This window comes from Marmota monax, unplaced genomic scaffold (genome assembly GCF_021218885.2).
Source record: "Marmota monax isolate L192 unplaced genomic scaffold, Marmota_monax_Labrador192_F-V1.1 WCK01_AAM20220418_F8-fsc01447, whole genome shotgun sequence".
Classification (NCBI taxonomy): domain Eukaryota; kingdom Metazoa; phylum Chordata; class Mammalia; order Rodentia; family Sciuridae; genus Marmota; species Marmota monax.
Window position 1 is genome coordinate 1578 of NW_026693967.1, and position 22661 is coordinate 24238.

At 33.0% G+C, this 22661-nt stretch overlaps 2 protein-coding genes across 2 annotated transcripts; both read left to right on the forward strand.

The window, feature by feature from the left end:
- The first annotated feature begins 4770 nt into the window (after positions 1-4770).
- Positions 4771-5712, forward strand: LOC124106386 (olfactory receptor 8K3-like). Its single transcript, XM_046463992.1, has one exon. The coding sequence runs from the start codon at positions 4771-4773 to the stop codon at positions 5710-5712; it is 942 nt and encodes a 313-aa protein (XP_046319948.1).
- Positions 5713-15938: 10226 nt separating this feature from the next.
- LOC124106387 (olfactory receptor 8K3-like) lies at positions 15939-16880 on the forward strand. Its single transcript, XM_046463994.1, has one exon. It carries the CDS (start codon positions 15939-15941, stop codon positions 16878-16880), a length of 942 nt encoding a protein of 313 aa, XP_046319950.1.
- Positions 16881-22661: the final 5781 nt, after the last annotated feature.

A 22661-nucleotide genomic window follows, 5' to 3' on the forward strand; every position in this document is an offset into this window, starting at 1 on the left:
CTATGTGACACTTATCATTGCTTTCTATGTTGGAAGAATTCCATATGCAAGTATGCACACAGTGGCCACTTTCAGACTCTCTTTGTGTGGATCAATGAGATCAGACACATTTTCTGTGATATTCCTCATCTCCTTGCTATTTCTTATTTTATTTTATTTTCTACCAGGAAGTGGACCCAGAAGCGCATAATCACTAAGCCACATCCCAGTCCTTTTTGCATTTTATTTAGAGAAGGGGTCTCACTGAGTTGCTTAGACCCTTGCTAAGTTGCTGAGGTTGACTTTCAACTTGTTATCCTCCTGCTTCAACCTCCTGAGCCATTGGGATTAGAGACATGTGTCACCATGCCCGCCCATTGGACTTAAAATGAATTCTGCATTCTTAGTATTGTTAAATATAGGCACAAAGTTTTGCAGCACATCTCTGGAATTTGCTTATCTTGCAAAATTGAGCCTTTATGCCTATTTATTACCTGGTATCCTCCAACTCTTATTCCTTTGCAACCATAGTTTCACTTTCTGAATCTTTGAGTTTTGGGGGTATTTCATGTAAATGGTCATGAAGTATTGATCATTCTATGGTTGATTTATTGAGAATAATGTTCTCCAGGTTCACCCACTTTATCATACAAAGCAGTGATACCACCAATTATCAGTGACGAGTTCTGCACCCTCATGTGTTGATGTATAACATTAGAGAAACATGCTAAAGCAAGCGTATAAAGCAGGTTTTATTTAAAATGGGGTAACAAAGTCTTCTCTTACTAGGGAGAAGGAGGCCATAGCTGGTATCCTGGTATCCCAAGAAGCTAGGTGTTCTGCCTTTTTATGTCTTAGTCTTCCTTCATTCTTTTGCCCTCTCTCCCTTGTCTTTCTGCTTTCTGCCTAGTGACTAGGCCCAGGAATGTTCCATGGGATGGCCAAAAGGTGGGAAACTGGTGGGCTGAAGGTGGAAGGGCAGGATGGAGCAGCCCAGGACACAGTCATTAACAACTTTATAGCTCCCTGTAGGGAGGGGTAATTCCTGGGACTGGTTACCTTAGCAACAGGTAGAGCAGGGCCAGGTTCTTGATAAGAGTGGAGGAAGGGGTCTGAAGGAATTTCAATCACTGAGGGGGAAGTCTCCAACTTTCCAGATTTACTCAAATTGGCCTCCTTGATCCCACCTGACTTGATTTATCTATACTGACTGCCTGTCTAATTTTGGCTTCCTTAGTATAGAAATCTTTAAGGTTGTAGGATATTCCATTGTTTGTATATACCACATTTTATTTATCTATTCATCTATCAGTGAATACTTATGTTGTTTACACACCTTTGCTGTTTCAAATAATGCTGCAATGAACATGAGAGAAGTAATATGTCTGAGACCCTAATGCTCAGATACTTCTGCATGAAATTGAAAGTTAAATTTGCAGAATTTTATACTGAGGAGAGAAAGAGACAGAGGGAGAAAGAAAGTAAGTCAAAGGTAAATAACATTGCCCCTGACAATTAGTGGACAATCTCCAGGCATTTCATTATGCATTCAAATGCTATAGTGATAATAAATAAATTGCTTGGCATTTCCTCAGGGAGCCTCTCTAAAGTTGAAACAATGCATAAATTATGCTTTAAAATGCCAAGTTATGGAATACATGGGAGAATCACAAAAGAGGGTACATTATAGGTAACAGGTAGGTTTTATGAGTTCACAGTATGTTAACAGTCTCTACAGAAATTATCTCATTTGCTATAGCTATTAAATCCAATCCATATCTGATTATCGTCTATGTTTCTACTACTCCATAATGCCTGAATAGCATCAGGAGTAGGAACTCTTTTCTCTGCATACTAATTGTTATTATTTTCACCCAAGTTGAATTGGTAAATACTCATAAGCATCTGTGAAATGCTTACGTTGTGTGCAATGAGAAAATACTAAATTTTGAACACATTCAATTTTTTTATCAAATGAATGAAAAAAGTGACAGTAGATAAAACATAATTATTGTTATTATTTTTTGGTAGAGGGAGAAGTTGTAACAGCAAGAATTATTTCTCTCATTTTTGTGTCCTTCCATACTTAGTGGCTCTCAGCATTTTTTGGAACAGTCTCAAAATTCAGTTTGATTTTAATTATGTAATTAAATGTGTGAATGAGATTTACCTGTGATCTCTTTAGAAGGAAAAGAAAGTTTTGACCTCATGTTTAGATGTAAAAAGCATTTTGTTAGTATCAGGAAACTCTAAGTGCTCAATTTTATAAGAATGATAATAGTAAAATGCATTCAGATGTGACCACATATTTTTGAGTCTAACTTTAAAAAATAAACTTGAAAATTCAATGAGGATTATTAAACAATGAAAAAGCTTTTTGGTTCTTACCATTAAACTCCAAAACTCTGATGGACCTTTTAGGATATCAAATAAAGGTCCCAACTCTCCTGTTGGTATACCTAAATAAGGCCTTATCCAATTTATGTCTCCTAATAACTTTTGAAAGTCATTAAGTGATTTGAGTTGATCTACTCGTATTTGAATTTTTGGTTAAATGAAACATGTATCTTTGTTAACTTTAAAGTGACATTTGTACTTATTTATTATGTGCAAGTTATTTAGGGCTATATCATGGTTATGAATCAAACCTAAACAATAAAAAGACATAATTTGTTTATTATTGCATCTATTGAAGGTAATTATTTAAGGCTGTAGCTGACTTTTTTTTTTTTTTTAGTTTTTAATATGAGGAAGCTATCTGGGAAAAGCAAGGTAGAAAAGCAGGTACCCACAATCAAATAAGGAATATTTTAAGTGTGTTTAGTGCAAACTACATGTAATCAGCTTTATATATATGTTGCAAAATTGCATGATTTTTATGGGCTTTAGCCCATGTACACATGGATGTCACTATTTTTATGGAAATTGTGTGAATTCTAATTCTTTATTTTTTTGATCTAGGAAACATTGGTACTTATTTTCTCATAAGTAATAATAATAAAATTATAATAAATAATAATCATATTATCTTAAAATGCCATTTCTCTGCTACTATACAAAATTCTTGAATAGCTGGGCTGTTAGAATTAATCAAATATATTATATTTGGTCATATAGTTGTTTATCAGCATAATGTGTTCTGTCATATTTGAAAGAAGTCCTTGTGGCTTTGTTGACGAGGATTTCAAAATACATCCAAGAATACATATGTATCTCAACTCTAGTTTATTTATTCAGTCTTTATGGTATTGTGTGCCATAAAAAATTTAAAATCTTATAAAATATATAATTTTATAAAAGTTATATAAACATTTTAACCTTTAAAACTAGTGGTACAGTATGGTTAACAAATATTGTCACATATTTGTATATACACATAACATAATTTGGTCAAGGGTAGGTACTTAAACTTCTTTTCTTTAAAATGCATTATTTCTACTGGGTGTGGTGGTACAGCCTGTAATCAGAGAGACTGAAGTCTGAGATAGAAGGATGGCAAATTTGAAGCCAATCTGGGCAATTTAGCAACATCTTGTCTCAAAACAAACATTAAAAATGGTTGGGATGATACGGGGATAGGAAGAATATTAGAATGAAACAAACATTATTACCCTATGTTTATATATGACTGCATAACTGCATTGATTCTACAACATGTACAACCAGAAAAATAAGAAATTATAATTCACTTATGCATGATATATAAAGTATATAAATGCATTGTACTCTCATGTATAATTAATTGAAACAAACATTTAAAAAATGATTGGGATGTAACTCAGTTGGTAGAGTGCATTGGGTTCAACTCTCAATACTTAAAAAAAGAAATATGTGTGTGTGTTTACTCAAAGTGAATTTTATGAGATTTCATTGTATAAAACTAATGAAATGATATTTCTTTTTTGTTGTTGTTGTTATTCAGAATTTCTTAGTTTCTTGTTTTGTTTTTGGGGGTATGAAAAAGTGGTCTGATATATTACATATATGCATATTTTAATTATAATGAATATTCTCACTGAGGGAAATAATATTTCAGTAAATTTATATCAAGGTAGCATGTATTGAAATTTCCTTAAATTAATTTGGAAAATAGAATATAATTAATCCAAAATAATAGCACATTGATTGTTTAACTGTTGTCATGGAATGGGGAGGTATAGTATTAAAGGAGAATGGATGAATTCGAATGTATTATGTAATAATTGACCTGTTTCTTATTTTATCCCAAACAAATAAGTGCTATCCCTGTGCTGAAGAATGTGCATATTTATATGTAAATGAGACTTCTTTCATGTAGGCAACTAGAAGTGTAGAAAACTTGTACAATAATCATCCATTTATCAAACTTAGTTTTTTTTTTTTTAATTTTTGTTTCATATATCTATATATCTGCATCTAACTCTCTTTCTATCTTTCGTAGTTTCTTATCTTGGACCATTTAAATATCTTGTTTGTGAATATTAGTTTGCATTGGATACTGGGTATAATAAAATTTTTAGCAGCTTAACTATTTCATCTAAATATTAAATGCCAATAGCAGTTCTTCCTCCAGTCAAAACAACCAAATATTCTTAGATATTGATTAATATTCTGTGAGTAAAAATGTAGAGCACCTCACATCTATGCATATTTGTAAGTGCAAATAAATGTGTGTTTTTGAATATTCTCAATTGAAAAATATATTTATCTTATTTATACCAACTTTGCATAATACAATCCCAGATGATGATATCTGGATTTTTTTAACTGTGCTGATGTCTCTACCCAGATTAAACTTTATACAAAACCTGGATGGAGAAACACAATCTCTCAGTGGTGCATGAGTTCATTCTGATGGGCATCACCTCACGCCCTGATCTGCAGGCTCCACTGTTTGGGCTGTTCCTCATCATCTACCTGGTCACAGTGCTGGGCAACTTGGGCATGATCATCCTCACCAAGGTGGACCACAGTCTACAAACACCCATGTACTTCTTTCTCAGAAACCTGGCTCTCACTGATCTTGGTTACTCTACAGCTGTGGGCCCCAAAATGTTGGTGAATTTTGTTTCAGATCAAAATACAATTTCCTATTACTTTTGTGCTACCCAGCTAGCTTTCTTTCTTTTCTTCATTGGAAGTGAACTTTTTATTTTGTCTGCAATGGCCTATGACCGTTATGTGGCCATCTGTAACCCTCTTCTCTACACTGTCATCATGTCACAAAAGGTTTGTCATGCCCTGGTGACAATCCCCTATCTCTACTGCTCATTTGTGTCTCTTCTAGTCACCTTAAAGATTTTTACCTTACCATTCTGTGGCTACAATATCATCAATCATTTCTACTGTGATTGTGTCCCCTTGATATCTTTGCTATGCTCAGATACTCTTGATGTTGAGCTAATAATCATGATCTTTGCAGCTTTTGATTTGATTTCCTCTCTTCTGTTTGTCCTTGTGTCCTACCTGCTCATCCTTCTAGCCATTCTCCGGATGAAGTCTGCTGAAGGCAGGCGCAAGGCTTTCTCCACCTGTGGATCCCACCTGACAGCGGTCACAGTGTTCTATGGGACTTTGATATTCATGTATGTGCAGCCCAAGTCCAGTCATTCCTTTGACAATGATAAAATGACTTCAATATTTTACACTCTGATTATCCCCATGCTGAATCCCTTGATCTACAGCTTGAGGAACAAAGATGTAAAACACGCCTTACAAAGCACATGGAAAAAGATCAGATATGTTACTTCTTAAAAGTTAAAGATAAAAGGAGTCCTACACATGAGGGCTAGAAATGACCTGGCTCTATTTTCCTGGAGAAACAAGAGAAAGCACCAATGAGATCAGCATGGAATATAAGTAAAAACTTCTAAATGCTGAAAAAACTTTAGTGAACAACAAAAATTAAGTCTTTGCTTTCCTGGAGGGAGAAAGATGAATCGTAATCATAATAATGGAGTAAGTTCTAGAATGAAGTAGAATAAGTTTCAGGTCAACAAGCATCCATGGAGTAGCAGAGTAGCATGTTGTAGGAGAGTAAGAAAGATTTGTATTTACAGAAGAGGATTTAAAATAGTTCTATTCTATTCTAAATGAGTATGATAAACTTTCCTGAATCAATGTGTGTTTGTGTGAATTTCTCTTTTTGTGTGAGCACAATCTTTCCATTTTAGGTTGTGCACTTCCACAAGTATCAGCTAACTCACTGTACTGGATAATCTGAAGCATTTAGTGACATGAATGTATTCAGATGCTCCTATTCCACATGGGGATCTTGGACTCCTCTGTTTTCCTTAGTTCCTTTTTTCACAGACATGGGCTTAGGAGAGTCTATTAAATGTACATTTTTTTGAGCACCCAATTTGTTAAGTGCTGCATCAAATTCTATTTCATTCAGACTATACGTGTATTTGAGTGAAGACACCAACTAAGATATATTTCTTAAGTTTTCCACAGAAGTTTCTAGGGGTTGGATGGATGTTCCTCCTTAAAGGCAGCTTTTTATTTATTCTTCATTGGTTGTTTTTGCTAAAATATGGTCACTTTGCCTTATTCTCTAAATGAAAAGAGTACCTCTAGTTTAAAAAGTATACCCTGTTGTTTAATTCCTGTATAATTTGCACACTTAATGATGAAATGGGTTTGTTTCTCCTTTTCGTTATATCCCACTTCCCTTATGTTTGTTCAATATGATATTGTCACATTTTTTGGTACTATCTGTTCTTTGGCTGTATGCATTTAATGATCAGAATTGTGAGAAATAGACACAGATACTACCATGATCTATACTGTAATTTCAGTGAGAGTATACTATGATATGTTTTAATCAATGGATTTTTTTTTTCTCTCTGGACACAGTTCATCCTCAACAATATGTAAAACCTTCTATATTTCTTCCATTATTTATATTGCTTGGGGCACTTTGCATTTTATTTTCATCATATAAAAATTATTTGGTTGTTTTTGTTACACCAACATGTAATAAAATTATTTATAGAGCTAATCAAATAGGAGTAAAGTAATTAAGTAGCATTGTAAAAGCATATGTATAATCTAATGTGGGAATAAACACTCCTAAGTATTTTATTGCTGATTTTTTTTATTATTGTGACAATACTATATACCTTATGGTAAACTATTTTTTTATTCATAGACACGTACATATACGAAAATACTGTAATTTTCTAGGAAGTGTATGTTGGACAGATGTAAAGTAAGTGTTTATATTGTTTTTCTGTGGATGCAAGATTATCTAAATGCTGAAACAATAAATTTTAAAATTACTTATGTGTTATACCAAACTAATTCCTTTGAAAATCATAACTATTATGATAGAAAAAAGGTAAATTATTTTAAATTACATACATAAATGTCTGAATAAATGTAACCCAATAAATTATATCTAAAATAAATCTAGGTGGGACTTTCATTGTGTCTCAAATGATAAACAAAAACCATAGAGCAATATGCTAACATTTAACAATTGATAACATATCTCTTTTATTTTAAAAGTTAGTCTCTTTTTCACTATTACATGGAATTTTTAAGTTACTTTAGAAGGATTTGGACTCTCTTCTGCACAGCATAAAACATTTAAAAACCAGGATCTATCATATAATTTTATTAACTACTAAAATAATTTGAATCAGCAGATTTTCATACTTTAAAACAGAGATTCAGAAACTGCAATGCAATTTAGTATAAGAAAAATAGAAAAACAAACTGTATGTAATACTTGATTGTCTGTAAAAAACAATTCTGTGGTTTGCATTAGTTTGATAAACAGTGATGTATTTTAGTTTCCATTTAGTGTCTCAGAGATAACTACAGGAAAAAATGTATGTGGAAGATGGGCTCAAAATTGAAGTTTGCGTTAGAAATAAATTTCCACTTTGTTAGGATGGCCTTAGGCCTGAGCCTAAGCAACTCCATTTTAAAAACTCCAAACCTGCAGTTTCAACAGGCACACCCACAGAGCCCTCCCGAATGGCCTCAAACAAGTTATTTCCCTTCACCCTGATAAATAGAGTGAAGCCCCTGGCAGGCTGTCACTGCCTGATAAGAGGAAACCTCAAGAAGATCAGGGTGAAGACCACCAGACCAGGTGTTTCTGACCCCAGGGTAAATGATGTCACTGAGAAATCTGGTGGTAACTGATAAGGATTGTAAGGAGGGTCAAAAGCCCCAAAATTTAGTATAAACGATAGAGCAAATGAACAGGGATTCAGTTTAAATAATACCCCAATATTAAATATTTTTTATTAAAGTATACTTTTATGATAAAAATAAATCAATGATTAAAGAAAGTAAATATGTAAAAATATTTTCCTATGTAATATTCATTAGAAAACCCAGCAGGGTTTAATATAGAAAAAAATTGCAATTCTACTAGTACCAATTGCCAGAGCACTTAAGGTTAGTAGAATCCCCTTATTATTTAAATCATATCTTAAATGTTGGGGAGGTGGAGCAAGATAGTCAATGAGAAATACTATCCAGTTCTGCACTTCAGAGTCACACCAATTGTAATTAATATTGAAGCAACAAACTACCATCACAAGATCTAAGGAAGCCACAGGAGGGAACATGGAGCTTGGTTTTAGTATAATGAAAGGAAGTTAAAGAAGACAGCAAAGAAAGAGTAGCCTTCTCCCAATTTCCCCAATAGTGCAGTGAGGAAAGAGCTACCTTTCACTTGGGAGAGGCAAAAGGAATAAAATCCAGACCTTAGACTTGACCCCCAGTATCAAGCCTGCCATGTTGAATCCTAGTCCTCCGTAGAGCACTTTGATCTATACCTACTGGAACAGCATTATCCAGTCTGCAAAGAGACTTCCATCATCCTCCACTAACCTTAGGCATCAACGTAGGAAACAAGATTCTACTCACTTAGGATCTGAGAATAAACGGAACCAAAAGACTTTGTTGTAGAACTTAGCACCATGCCCACTGCAATGACAACCAGCATGAGCCAGAAACAAAAGGCCCTATATCTAAGCCAGAGCTCAAAGATGAAATCTAAGAACAGCCTTGGCATCAGGTGGAGACCTACATGCTTATGAGTCACACTCAAGTTTTGCCTGATCCTTGCCAGACTTAGAATAGGTCAGGCCCATATCCATAAAGGCTGTCTGGATAAAAGGATCACTTGTGTCCCAGCTTAGCACCAGTCTTGCTGGACAATGGACTTTTCTAACCTTGTCTTCTAACCTTGTTGTGTTAGTCAACTTTTCAACACTGTGACCAAAGGACCTGGCACAACTTAGAGGAGAAAAAGTTGACAGACTCCATAGCTCTGGGCCCAAGGTGAGACAGAACATCATGGTGGAAGGGTATGGTAAAGGAAAGCAGTGCTGGACACGGTAAGCCAGAAACAGAGAGCTTTGTTCACCAGGGACAAAATATAAACCCCAAAGTCACACCCCCAGTTACCTATCTCCTCCATATCTTATTTGCATACAGTTACCACCCAGTTAATCCATATCAGTAGATTAATCCACTGATAGGTTACACTGTTGTGGGAAACTATCCATGAAATACATGAGAATCTTCTCTGCATGGAAACCAAGGAGAGATAGGCCTGGGTTCACCCACAGCAAAAGATTGCCCAATGCATGTGACCTATTCTCTCCACTCTGCTAGGAAGATTCCTCATAGTAGCTCTGGAGACAGGAATTACCCTTTAGGAACTGAACAGCCCACTTTTAACCTTTCTTAGAAAAAGAAAATTTTACAGAATCTCTTTGATGTTTCCTGATATAAATAAAGCAGGTGCGTTCCCTGCCAGAAACTCAATCCACCTGATCAGCTTGCCCGTCCTACCCCTGCTTTTGAAACTACTTTCTGTGTTTTTCATCATTTTATTTCTCTTAGCTTTCATTTCTCAGCCAGCCCATTCCACCAAGGGGAACCCCATTTCCCACTGCTCGCATAGGACATGGGCGGGCCACTATCATAATCTACTCACTTCACTTCTGAATATTCTTGTATTGTCTTACCCATGAGTTTTTAGGGGACACCACGTATCCAAACCATAATGGACATGCACTGGAGAAGAGAAGTCTTTTCAATAAACAATGCTTAGAACATGAACAATCACACTCTGAACAATGAAACTAGCCCTCTATCAACAGCTACAAAAATCAACTCAAAACGGATTAAAGACATACATCAAAAACCTCAAAACATGAAACTTCCAGAAGAAAACTGAAAAAAAAAATTCTTCAAAATATTGAAATGGACAAGAATTTTCTGGAGACTTGAAAAGCACAAATTGAAAGCATAAGTAGTCAAATTGATTACACTGAACTAAAAGCTACTGTTTTCAGGGGAAAATATCATCAAAGTAAAGACCCAACACAAAGAATGGAAGAAAATATTTGCCGTGTATATATTAAACAAAAGTTAATATCCAGAATGCATAAAAAGCTCCAAATAATACTTAAAACAAAAATAACCCAAATAATAAAATAGACGATAGATCTGAATCAACATTTCTTAAAAGAAGGTACACAATTAAAGAACAGATGACAGAAATAAATGGTAAACATCACTAACCAACAGGGAAATTGAAGTCCAAACCACAAGGAGATGTCACATTATCACAGTAAGGATGAGTGTTATCCAAAAGACAAAAGGTAGCAAGTGCAGGCAAGCATGTGGGTGAAAGGGAACCTTGAACTGTGCTGGTGGGAATGTCAATTAATACAACCTTTATGCAAAACTAGGGAGGTTCCTCAAAAAATTAATGATAGCTCTATCACATGTTCTAGCAATCACACGGCTAGATTCATATACAAAGAAATGAAATTAGTATATTGGCAACAACACATCTGCACTCCTGTGTTCAGTGCAACATTATTTCCAACAGCCACCAATGGGAGGCAGCCTGAGGATCCATCTACTGGTGAATGTGCAGAGAAATGTGCATATACACAATGGATGATGTGTAACCTCAAAAGGAATGAAATCCTGGCATCTGTGATAGATAACATGGATGAAACTGGTGACTGAAATAAGCCAGGCACATAAAGTTGAGAGTTACATTTTCTCACACATGTGTGCCATGTAAAAAGTTTAATCTTAGGGGCTAGAGTGGTAGCTCAGTGGTAGAGTGCTTGCCCAGCTCATATGAGGCTCTGGGTTCAATCCCCAGTACCACAGAAAGATAAATAAATAAAATAAAGATATTTTATCCATATACAACTACAAAAAAATTTCTAAAAGGCTAATCTTATAAAAGTTTATAGTAGACTGGTGGTTACCGGAGATCAGAAGAAAGGGTGGGTTCGGACACTGAGGAAATGTTGATCAATGTGCAATAAATTACCATTAGCCACGCCTAAGATTTTCTATTGTGCTATTTTACAGTAGGATGGTGTAGGTAAGTAGTAGTTTGCTACATGTTTCAAAAATCCAGAAGAAATGATTTTGAACACTTTGCCATAAAGAAATGATGTGTTGAAGAGGATAAACTTGTTTCAACTGATTTAAACATTACCCAATGCATACACATATAGAAACATCATGTAGAACCTCATTATTTTGTATTATTTTATGTATGAGTTAAGATGAATTCCACTTTAATAATAAACCGTTTAAAAACTTGTGGGACTGTCACAAAGGAGACATTTTGAGTACTAGAGCCCAAAACACATACCAAAAGCAATTTCACACATTGATTGCCAAAGTGATTTTCAAGAATAAAGCTACAGGAATCAAACTCTCTGATTGCAAACAAGTTACAGAGCTACATTAACTGCAAACTATGGAAATGGCTTGAAGACAGACAAGTAAACCAATGGAACGAAACAGAGAAGCAATCCCATATTATAACAACTGATTTATAAATGAGTGCCAAACATACAAATGGAGAAAGATGGTCAATTAAATATATCATACTAGGAAAACTGAATGCATGTGTGAGAACAAATGAAAGTAGACCCCAGCTTTGCACCATATGCAAAAACCAACTCAGATCAATTAAATATTATAAATTACCTAAAAGTTAATCCCAACAACATATTGTGAAGGGAAAGCATCAGGACAGCTTTGGCAAAGCTGTAAAAGGATATAACTCCAAAGCCAAGTGAAAGAAATAAAATCACACAAATATCATTACATGTAACTAAAAATCCTCTGCAAATCAAAGAAAAATGATCAGCAAAGTGAAAGGCAAACTACAAAACAGGAGAAAACATTTAAAAACATAGATTTAAAATCAATTAATATTGAAGTTATATAAGTAACTACGTAACTACATAAACTCAAAGGTAATGAACAATTTAATTTATAAATAGAATGAGGACTTTATTATTAAAATAAGAAAAAAGCAAAAGTTCATTCTTGCAGCACATGCTCAATAGAGGATTGCTATAATTTCTCTCACCTTTTTGAAATTAGTACTTCATCCAAAATAAAAGCCCAAGATATTTAGTTTTCCAAATGCTATTGAGATTGCATTCATAGAAGTAGATTTACATTAATTTTAGAAGTTGATCCTGTAATATTCAATCTCTAACACTCATATTGATTTATTCTTTATAATTATGAATCCTTTGAATATTTATTACTAATTGATGCACTTATCACTATGTAGTACCCATTTATTTACCTCTCCTCATTTTTCACTTCTTCAGGTCCTCCTGAACTGTTTTCCATTTCTACACATTTTTCTATTCTGCATATATTTTAGAAAATATTTTTTGATAAAGGTAACCTTTGTTTCCTGTCTCCTTTGAATTAATGTTTTCTAGATTCATACCTGCCATGTTGAAACTACATTTCCTTTTGAAAACAACAAAAAATGTGCTGTGCTTAACATCAGATCTAGACTCTTAACAATTTCAAAGTAGAAAACAGTACTGTTCTTAAAACAGTTGTCTTTATTTTTTTGTTTAGTATAATTAAGATTTCATGTCTATTTATGAGCCTCTCCTCATTTCTCTAAACTCTCAGCATTTGGTTATCACCATGCCAATACCTGATTCCATAAGTTTGATTATTTTCCATACTCCATGTAAGGGAGAGCATGGGTACTTGTCTTTTTACATTCTTAAGGCTAATTCATATTCCACACGTGTTTATACCACATTTTACAAATCCATTAATGTACAAATAGGTATTAGATTTTTTCCACATCTTGTCTATTTCAAATTATGTTAAAAAGAACAAGAGGGTACAGGCATTTCTTTAAAATCCTAATTTCAAATGTTCTGCACAAAATTCAGAAGTGGATTTGCTGAATCCTATCATAAATAAATAAATATTGAATATAAATTTCCCCTGGCAATTAATGGACAAACTCCAGGCCTTTCATTAAGTTCTCAAATGCTTTAGGGATACTCTACTAGTTCCTTGGCATCTCCTGAGGGAGAGTATCAAATGGTGAAAAAAAAATCCATAAATTGTCTTCTATAATGCAATGTTCAGAAACACATCAGAGAATCAAAGAGAGAAAGGCTTCAGTGCAGGTAACAAAGACAGAAGTTTTCATATATGTTAGCAGTACCTAGTGAAGTAGATAAACTTTGTTATGGCATTACCCTCTTTTTTAAGTTACCATTTCTGATTCAGTTTCTGTGTTTTCTACAGCTCTGTAATACCTCAGTATCAATACAATCTCTCTCTGTTTTCCCTCATCTTAACTTTAGAATATTGGCACCTGAGAGGTTAAAAGCTCATATATATCTGGAAACCCACAAGCTGTGTGCTTATAAAATAATTAAATTGTCCATGTGCTTAATTTAATGATTAAATTGTCCATGTAAAAGCAAAAGAGACAGGAGATAAAATATAAATTCAAAGACATTGTAATGGCATAAACTGAAACAACAGAGATCATGACCTACATTTTTTTCCTCCCAAATATTTAGGCATTTAATATCTCTGTGCTTTCTTTGTGACCATTTGTAAGATAAATTAACATTTAAAATTATGTAATTAAATACATGAATGTGATTCATTCCAGATCTCTTTCTTAGAGATAGGAGTTACTGTTTCACAATGAGATAGAAAAAGCATTTTTTTTAATATACCAGGATACCTGGTTTTACAGAAATAGCAAATTTTTCCATATTTTGCAGTGAGATTTTACTAAATTTTTCTCAGAGTATAAGCTTAAAAGTAAAATTGATTATTCAGTAAAGATGAGAAAGTAGTTTGGTTCTTTTCATAGAACCACAAAACTGATGAACACAAAACATTCTATTTTTTCACTTTTTATTGTTAATAATTATATACATGTGTGGATATAAAATGGCACTATGACTCTTTAATATAAGGTGAAATGATTCAACCAAGGTAATTAACATAATTTTATCTTACAGGAATATTAATTAAAACTGATCATATGCATGTTATATTGTAGTATTTCATGATTGCTAAACAAAACAAAATAAAATAGTTCAATTTATTTCCTATTCCTTTATTGAAGGTATTTCTATAACATAAACTGATGCAGTTTATTAAATTAATTTAGGGTAGGATATCAGCAGCCACAACTATGTAAGAAATATTTTGTTTGAGGTAAGTGCAAATTACATGTAGAAAGCTATATTTGACCATTGGAAAATTGCTAACGTATATCTCATGTACAAGTGCTTGTCACTAAAATTTTCACTATAAAGTTGGTCATTTCTCTTTCCTTTTCTTATGAAAGAAAAATGTTTCTTCACTGTTTTTACTTCAAAATAAAGATGTACCTGCCATATACCTGCTGCTATATCATATCTTCTTATTTTCAGGGTTATTGGAGATGTTCAGATATATTATATTTTGTTATGCACACATACATCTGCAAACTGTGCTACATTACATTTGGAAGAAATTATTGCTGTTTTAATATACAGAGTGCTATAAAACATACCCAAATATCTATGTTTAACTCATCCTTATTATAGTTTATTTTGTCTAAATGGTGCTATATAGTGAAAAATGTGCAATGTAGAACATTTTTAAGTTCATCATAAAAGTATTTGAACCTTTTACTTTAAAGCATAACATCATCATATCCCAAGAAGATTATGTAAGTTTTCATTGTACAGAATCAATGAAATAAACTCTCTTCAAATTTGTTCATATTTTCCTCATATTCTCCCATTTTGTGGTATAATAAAATGAATCTAATTTGATACACACAAGTAAGTATATTTCATTTATAATGAAAATATCACATGGGAAGAATAATATGTTAAATTAATTTCTATTGTGATAACATTATATATTATTTTTATAATAGTTTTGAATATAAGAAGTATAAATAATCTAAAATAATAGTACATTGTCTATTCATAATCTAACATCAGCCACTGAGTTAATAGGCTGACTTCTACCACCTTTTCTTCCAGAAAATTATTCAGTACCTTGTAATATAAGGAGTTTTATAAAATCTTAGATTTTTTGTCTGTAGAAATCCTTAATTTGTAATTATACTATGAATTATCTGATATTATTGAATGCAATTATTTAATGTGATTGTGAGTGTAATTAAGTATATGGAAATAGTAAACTTAAAAATAATAATTGTACATTTATCTAACGCAAAAAATTAACAAAATTTAGATTATTTTCCTATTTTGCTTTACATACCTACCTGTATATATGTACATCTCTCTATGCATCAGGGTTTATCATTCTTGGAAGAAAGTAACTGATTTGAATATTGTTTTGCCTGGACATCGAACAGAGTTGAATGTTTAGCAGCTTAACTGGCCTCTAATCATTTCAGTTATACTGAAATATAACTATAATTAATAGGTTTCTTTTGTGAGTAGAATCACCCTAGAGTAGTACTATTGATCATTCATTTCTATGTATTTGTTCATGTAAACATGTATATAAATTCAAATTTACTGTTAGGAAAGTTTGAATATATCTTATTTACACCAGCCTTCCATAATGAATATTTGTCAAGTAATAATATTTGAAATCCATTAATTGCACTGATGCTTTATCTGAAACAGGTTTTTTAATGAAATTGGATGGAGAAACACAATCTCACGGTGGTGCATGAATTCATTCTGATGGGCATCACAAATCGCCCTGAGTTGCAAGCTCCATTATTTGGGCTATTTCTCATCATCTATGTGGTCTCAGTGCTGGGCAACTTGGGCATGATACTCCTCACCAAGTTGGACTCCAGACTTCAAACACCCATGTACTTTTTTCTTAGAAACCTGGCTCTCACTGATTTTGGATACTCTACAGCTGTGGGCCCAAAAATGTTGTTAAATTTTGTTGTGGATCAAAATACAATTTCCTATTATTTTTGTGCTACACAGCTAGTTTTCTTTCTCTTCTTCATTGGAAGTGAATTATTTATTCTGTCTGCAATGGCCTATGATCGCTATGTGGCCATCTGTAATCCTCTCCTCTACACTGTCATCATGTCAAACAGGTTATGTCAGTTGCTGGTGGCAATTCCCTATCTCTATTGTACATTTATGTCACTTACAGTCACCATAAAGATTTTTACCTTATCCTTCTGTGGCTGCAATGTCATTAATCATTTCTACTGTGACTGTATGCCTTTAATATCTTTGCTGTGTTCAGACACTCATGATGTCGAATTGACAATTATGATCTTTGCAGCTTTTGATTTGATTTCTTCTCTTCTGATCGTCCTAGTGTCCTACCTGCTCATCCTCCTAGCCATTCTCAGGATGAAGTCTGCTGAGGGCAGGCGCAAGGCTTTCTCCACCTGTGGATCCCACCTGACAGTGGTCATAGTGTTCTATGGGACTTTGATATTTATGTATGTCCAGCCCAAGTCCAGTCATTCTTTGGACACTGATAAAGTGGCGTCCATATTTTACACACTGGTTATCCCCATGTTTAATCCCTTGATCTACAGCTTGAGGAACAAAGATGTCAAGTTTGCTCTACAAGGCACATGGAAAAAGATATGCAACATCTTTTCTTAAAGATTACATAGAATATGAGTTCTATGAATGTGGTTTGGTTATGAAGCCAGTCAGTTTTCCCCCAGCATGTTTAGCAAACAATATATCTTCAAATAATTAATTTTACTGTAGTAACAGTAAAATTTCTAAATGCTTATCTATATATTAGTGAACAAAACAGCACGTTCTTCTTTTCTGAATGGGGAAAGATGAATTTTAAAAATTTGAATAAATTGTATAATAAAGCAGAATGGGAATTTAAGACCTATAGACTCCACAAGCAAGTGTCAGAGTTTGATGCTGCATTGGAATGAGAAAGAATGGTAAATACGAAAAATGAGTGAATTTTTTTTAGTCACAACTATAGTAATAAACTTCTGATGACTGTGAATGTGCTTGTGTGTTTCTCTGGTTGTGCAAGCATAATCCCTGTGTTTTAAGTTTCATATACATCCATGGGTTGTGTTAAAATCCAACAGCATGTGTCATCAGGAGCTCAGTGTAGTACAGTGATTGAAATGACTGAGTCAGATCATGTGCTCTGAGCCCCTCTTTCACCTGGGGCTCCTGGGCTTCTGGTTTTCCTCATTGGTGGCCTTTGTTTTGTGTATGAGCTCAAAAGAGACTATTTACTTAACTCATGATCCTATCCAGAAAATCATAGTTCTGCTAAAAAAAAAATTTCATGTAATCTAGTCCTTTATAGAGACTGGTGAATATACCAAATAAGAGACCATATTAAGTTTTACTATAGAAGCTTCTTTCTCTTTTAAATTTTAACTCCCTATATTTGTCTAATAAATGGTTTCTTGTCCTCACCTCTCCAAATTAACACAATGATTCTTGTTTAAAACAGCCTGTATTTTATTTTATTCTTGACAAGTTTCATGCTGTGTGATTAAGCAGGTCTCTTGCTCCTCTTTCAGTGACTGCTTTCCCTTATATTTGGTCCCAAAGAAGGTATCAGATCTTTTTATTAGTATACATTTTTTGCATAAATTTGATAATATGACTTGAAAGAACTTTAAAGAAAAAACTGCATGACTTGAGTTGTGCTAATTTGCAGGGAGAATGTAATGTATTTTGTGTAGACACAAACACTTTTTTTGGTGCCTTGGCACATTTCATGTACAACCCTCCCTAAATTACTTCATGTTTTCTTATTTTATTTTTATTTAACATTCATGAAATTTTATTTGTGTCATAAAATGATTGATGTATTTCTAATTTACACGCACATTTGAGAAAAAAAATTATGTATCTAAACATATGTTTAAAAATAATTAATTGGTGAACTAAAAGCATACAAATATTATCATGTGGAAATAAACATTACTGCAGAGTTTACATATTTCATTTTTTTCTTTCTTTTGACAACAGAATATACCTAGTTGTTAGCTTTTTATTTACTCATATATGTATATATAAAGTGTTGGAATTGCCTAGAAATTATAAGTTGAACAGAGGTCAGATTAAATGCTAGTATAATTTGTTAGTGGACACAAGATTGTGATAACTTTAGAATTAATGTGTATTATCAATTTTATTAGTTATTTTATGTTACACCAAGTTAACTTCACAGAAAATTTCAACTTTTATAATAGATGAAGGTAGGAGCTTCTAATATCTAAATTTAAAAAAAGTCAATAAACACAACTAAATATAGCACTTCTAAAATAATTTTCATAGGGATATCTGTTAGGGTCTGTAAACAAGTCAGGATCGTGCCTGGCATTTTGCCAGAGGGAGTGGTTTGTGAAGTAAAGCCAGCGAGCCATTAAGTGTGGAGATTCCTTATTGGTTGACTGCTGTATCTAGTTTATGTTAATTAAGATAAGCTGTGTTTAATGTATATATACCCCTCCTGTCCTACAATAAACGGCTCCCACTCCTGCTGTATCAATGTACACAAGTTGCTTGTCACCCCCCGGTTATTTTGCTGCAGCCGGACTGCGGCAGATATCCTCAAATGATAAACAAAAACATAAAAGTAATAAGCTAATACTTAAAGTTTTAATGAATGAATTATATGTTCTCATTTTCAATGTTAGTATCTTTCTCATTATTACATATATTTTTAAAAGTTATTTCAGAAAGTTTTTCATGGAATATAGAAATTATAAAAAAGAATCTGGCTTATGATTTTATTATTTGCTAAAATAATTTTTGTCAATATAGTTTTATATTTTATAGAGGAACTTCAAAACAAATTTAGAAAAATAAAATATTCAAAGAAATCTTATTGATGTTCAGAATGTCTATTAAGAGCTCTCTATGGTTGCCAGAGATATAAGTATTGTGATTTTTCACTTACAGAGGCATGAGGAAAAAGTCATGTTGAGGTGGACCTCAAACATGAAAAGTGTGTTAAAAATAACTCATCTTTTCTCCCCCAAGTCATTCCTTAACTGGCGAATTCTAATACATATTTAGAGAGAAAAAAGAGTAAACATTCTCTCAAAATTCTTCCAGAAATATAAAGAGAAGCTGTATTTTCTAACATTTTGGTGAGCACTCCCTGATATTAAAGGTGTCAAATGTGTAAAATTCTAAACTGAATGTTAACTGCTGAATATAGCCCTATGCATAATAAGCTTTTTATCATGTTAGGCATAACCTGATATAAAATATCATATAAAAGCTCCTATAATACAGGAGTTTAAATGTCTCAACATTTAAAAATACAATGTAATTTGCCATATCCAGCAACTAAAAAAAGAAAGCATGTAATTACATCTAAATAGATATAAAAAGTAGTTAGGCTCCAATATTCATTAATGGCAACAACTTTGACCCAACTAATGTTAAAAATGAGATATCATGACATTAGTAGTATTTTAATTTTGCTCTATCTCTCCTGTTTTTTATTGATAACTTTCATTATATTGCTAGACTCATGTATTTGCTTCTGTGCACCCTTCATTCTTTAATTCCACAGGAAAATCTCTTCAGAAAACAGAATTCCATCAAATGATATTTTCCTAAATTGAGATTATTAATAAGTTTATATAATACCTAAAATTTATATAAGAAGAACATCTTTTCCTATCACATATTCCTACCACAATTTCTCTATTTTTATTTCATAGCCTCTCTTAACTGCTATTCACATGCTTACTTACTAAAATGTCAAAACTAAATCAGAGTAATATTTATACATTATCTGGGCAGTTTTTTTTAGGCTTGCAAACAATGACTGTCCTCTGTGCATGTGTTTGCTTGTGTTTATATGTATGTATGTGCACAAGTGTGTGTGACTCAGCATGGAAATGACTCTCAAAAACAAGTGAAAAAAAATCACAAAGATGGATATATTTGGTTACTAATGTTTCTAATGTCTACATAATGAGAATATTTACAAATAAAATAATTCACAGACTATAGAAAATAGATGCAATTGTGCATATATAATTAATTAGTTGATAGGTCTAAAATCCATAGAATGAAGTATAAAATTATATTATACTTCTAAATTAAATTAAGTATTAAATTATATTACAAGCTCTTTATTGACAAAAGCTTAAAGGTACATGATTTCCAAATAATGGCAATGAGATAGAGTTAAGTAAATATTCCCACTCTCAGTGAGAGCCTATGAAATCATAGTCTCTTTGGTAAACAACTTACAAAAGTCTAATAAGTATATTTATCCTGCAAAATCAAAGAACAATTCTTGTTTATGGAGGAGTTAACATGAATAAAACATACCTGAGTAAAAAATAATTGAAGAATAAGACTTTCACCATTTAAAATATTAATTTAATATATTTGCGAAACTATAATACATATTGTCAATGAGAACATGCATAAATGTTACTAATGGCTACATCCACAGGTAAGAAAAACTATAAATAGGTCTTGCTTCTTGTAAAGGAGGTAAGTTCTCAGTATCAGGAAATGGATTAAAAAGAAAGAGAAAATAATGCACAAAGATTCAACTATAAAAAAGACATTTTTTACATTTTATTAGTGAGTTATATTTAGGCATAATAGCGTGGGATTAATTTTCACATATTCCTAAATGCATATAATATTTGCTTCATATCAATCTTTAGTACTTCTCCTCTCCCTCTTTTCCTCCTTTCTCCTAATCCCTTTCTCTACTCTGCTGGTCTTCCTTCCATGTATTTATTTTTAAATTAAAACATTATAATTGTACATATATGTGGGATTCATTATGATATATTTACATATGTATACAGCATAATTTGGTAAATTTTATTCCATAGTTTGTTCATTTTCCTTCCCCTCAATTCTCTTCCTCTATACTACTGAGCTTCCTTATATTTATTTACTTATTTATTTTCTTTAATTGAAGCTCTATAGTTAACATAAAAGTGAAAATCTTTGTGATATATTAATTCATGCACTTAACATAACTTGATCAATTTTATTCTGCAATTCCTCCACTTTATCACCCCTTCCCTGTCTCTTTCTCTATCTAATTCACTATTCTCCTTTCTATCATCATGAGATTTCCCCCACTCTTTTAATTCTTTATTTTTGTCTAGCTTTTGCATATAAGAGAAAACATGTGAGGCTGGACTTTCTGAGTGTGACTAATTTCATTTATGATGAAAAATGTTTGTTTCAAATAAACCTAAATTAACTAATTGAATAAATAAAGTCAATATTTTTGTTATATAATATTTATTATAAAACAATATGATTCAATACAAGAAAATATGAGGCAATACTAATAATTCATAGAAGAATTTAAGAATATCAATCAGTAAATTATATATTTTTTTTATTGGTTGTTAAAAACTTTACAAAGCTCATGACATATCATCTTCCATACATTTGATTCAAGTGGGTTATGAACTCCCATTTTTTACCCCAAATACAAGTTGCAGAATCACATCGGTTACACATCCACATTTTTATATAATATCATATTAATGACTGTTGTATTCTGCTACCTTTCCTATCCCCTACTATCCCCCCTCCCCTTCCCTCTCATCTTTCCTCTCTACCCCATCTGCTGTTGTTTAATTCTCTCCCTTGTTTTTTTTTCCCATTTCCCCTCACAAACTCTTATATGTAATTTTGTGTAACAATGAGGGTCTCCTTCCATTTCCATAGTTTCTCTTCTCTCTCCCTTTCTCTCCCCCCACTCGTCTCTGTTTAATGTTAATCTTTTCCTCATGCTCTTCTTCCCTGTTCTGATCTTAGTTGCTCTCTTTATATCAAAGAAGACATTTGGCATTTGTTTTTTAAGGATTGGCTAGCTTCACTTAGCATAATCTGCTCTAATGCCATCCATTTCCCTGCAAAATCCATGATTTTGTCATTTTTTAGTGCTGCATAATACTCCATTGTGTATAAATGCCACAGTTTTTTTAATCCATTCATCTATTGAAGGGCATCTAGGTTGATTCCAAAGTCTAGCTATTGTGAATTGTGCTGCCATGATCATTGATGTGGCAGTATCCCTATAGTATGCTCTTTTAAGGTCCTCAGGGAATAGACCGAGAAGGGCGATAGCTGGGTCAAATGGTGGTTCCATTCCCAGCTTTCCTAGGAATCTCCATACTGTTTTCCATATTGGCCGCACCAGTTTGCAGTTCCACCAGCAATGTACAAGTGTACCCTTTTCCCCACATCCTCGCCAGCACTTATTGTTGCTTGACTTCATAATGGCTGCCAATCTTACTGGAGTGAGATGGTATCTTAGGGTGATTTTGATTTGCATTTCTCTGACTGCTAGAGATGGTGAGCATTTTTTCATGTATTTATTGATAGATTGTATGTTCTCCTCTGAGAAGTGTCTGTTCAGGTCCTTGGCCCATTTGTTGATAG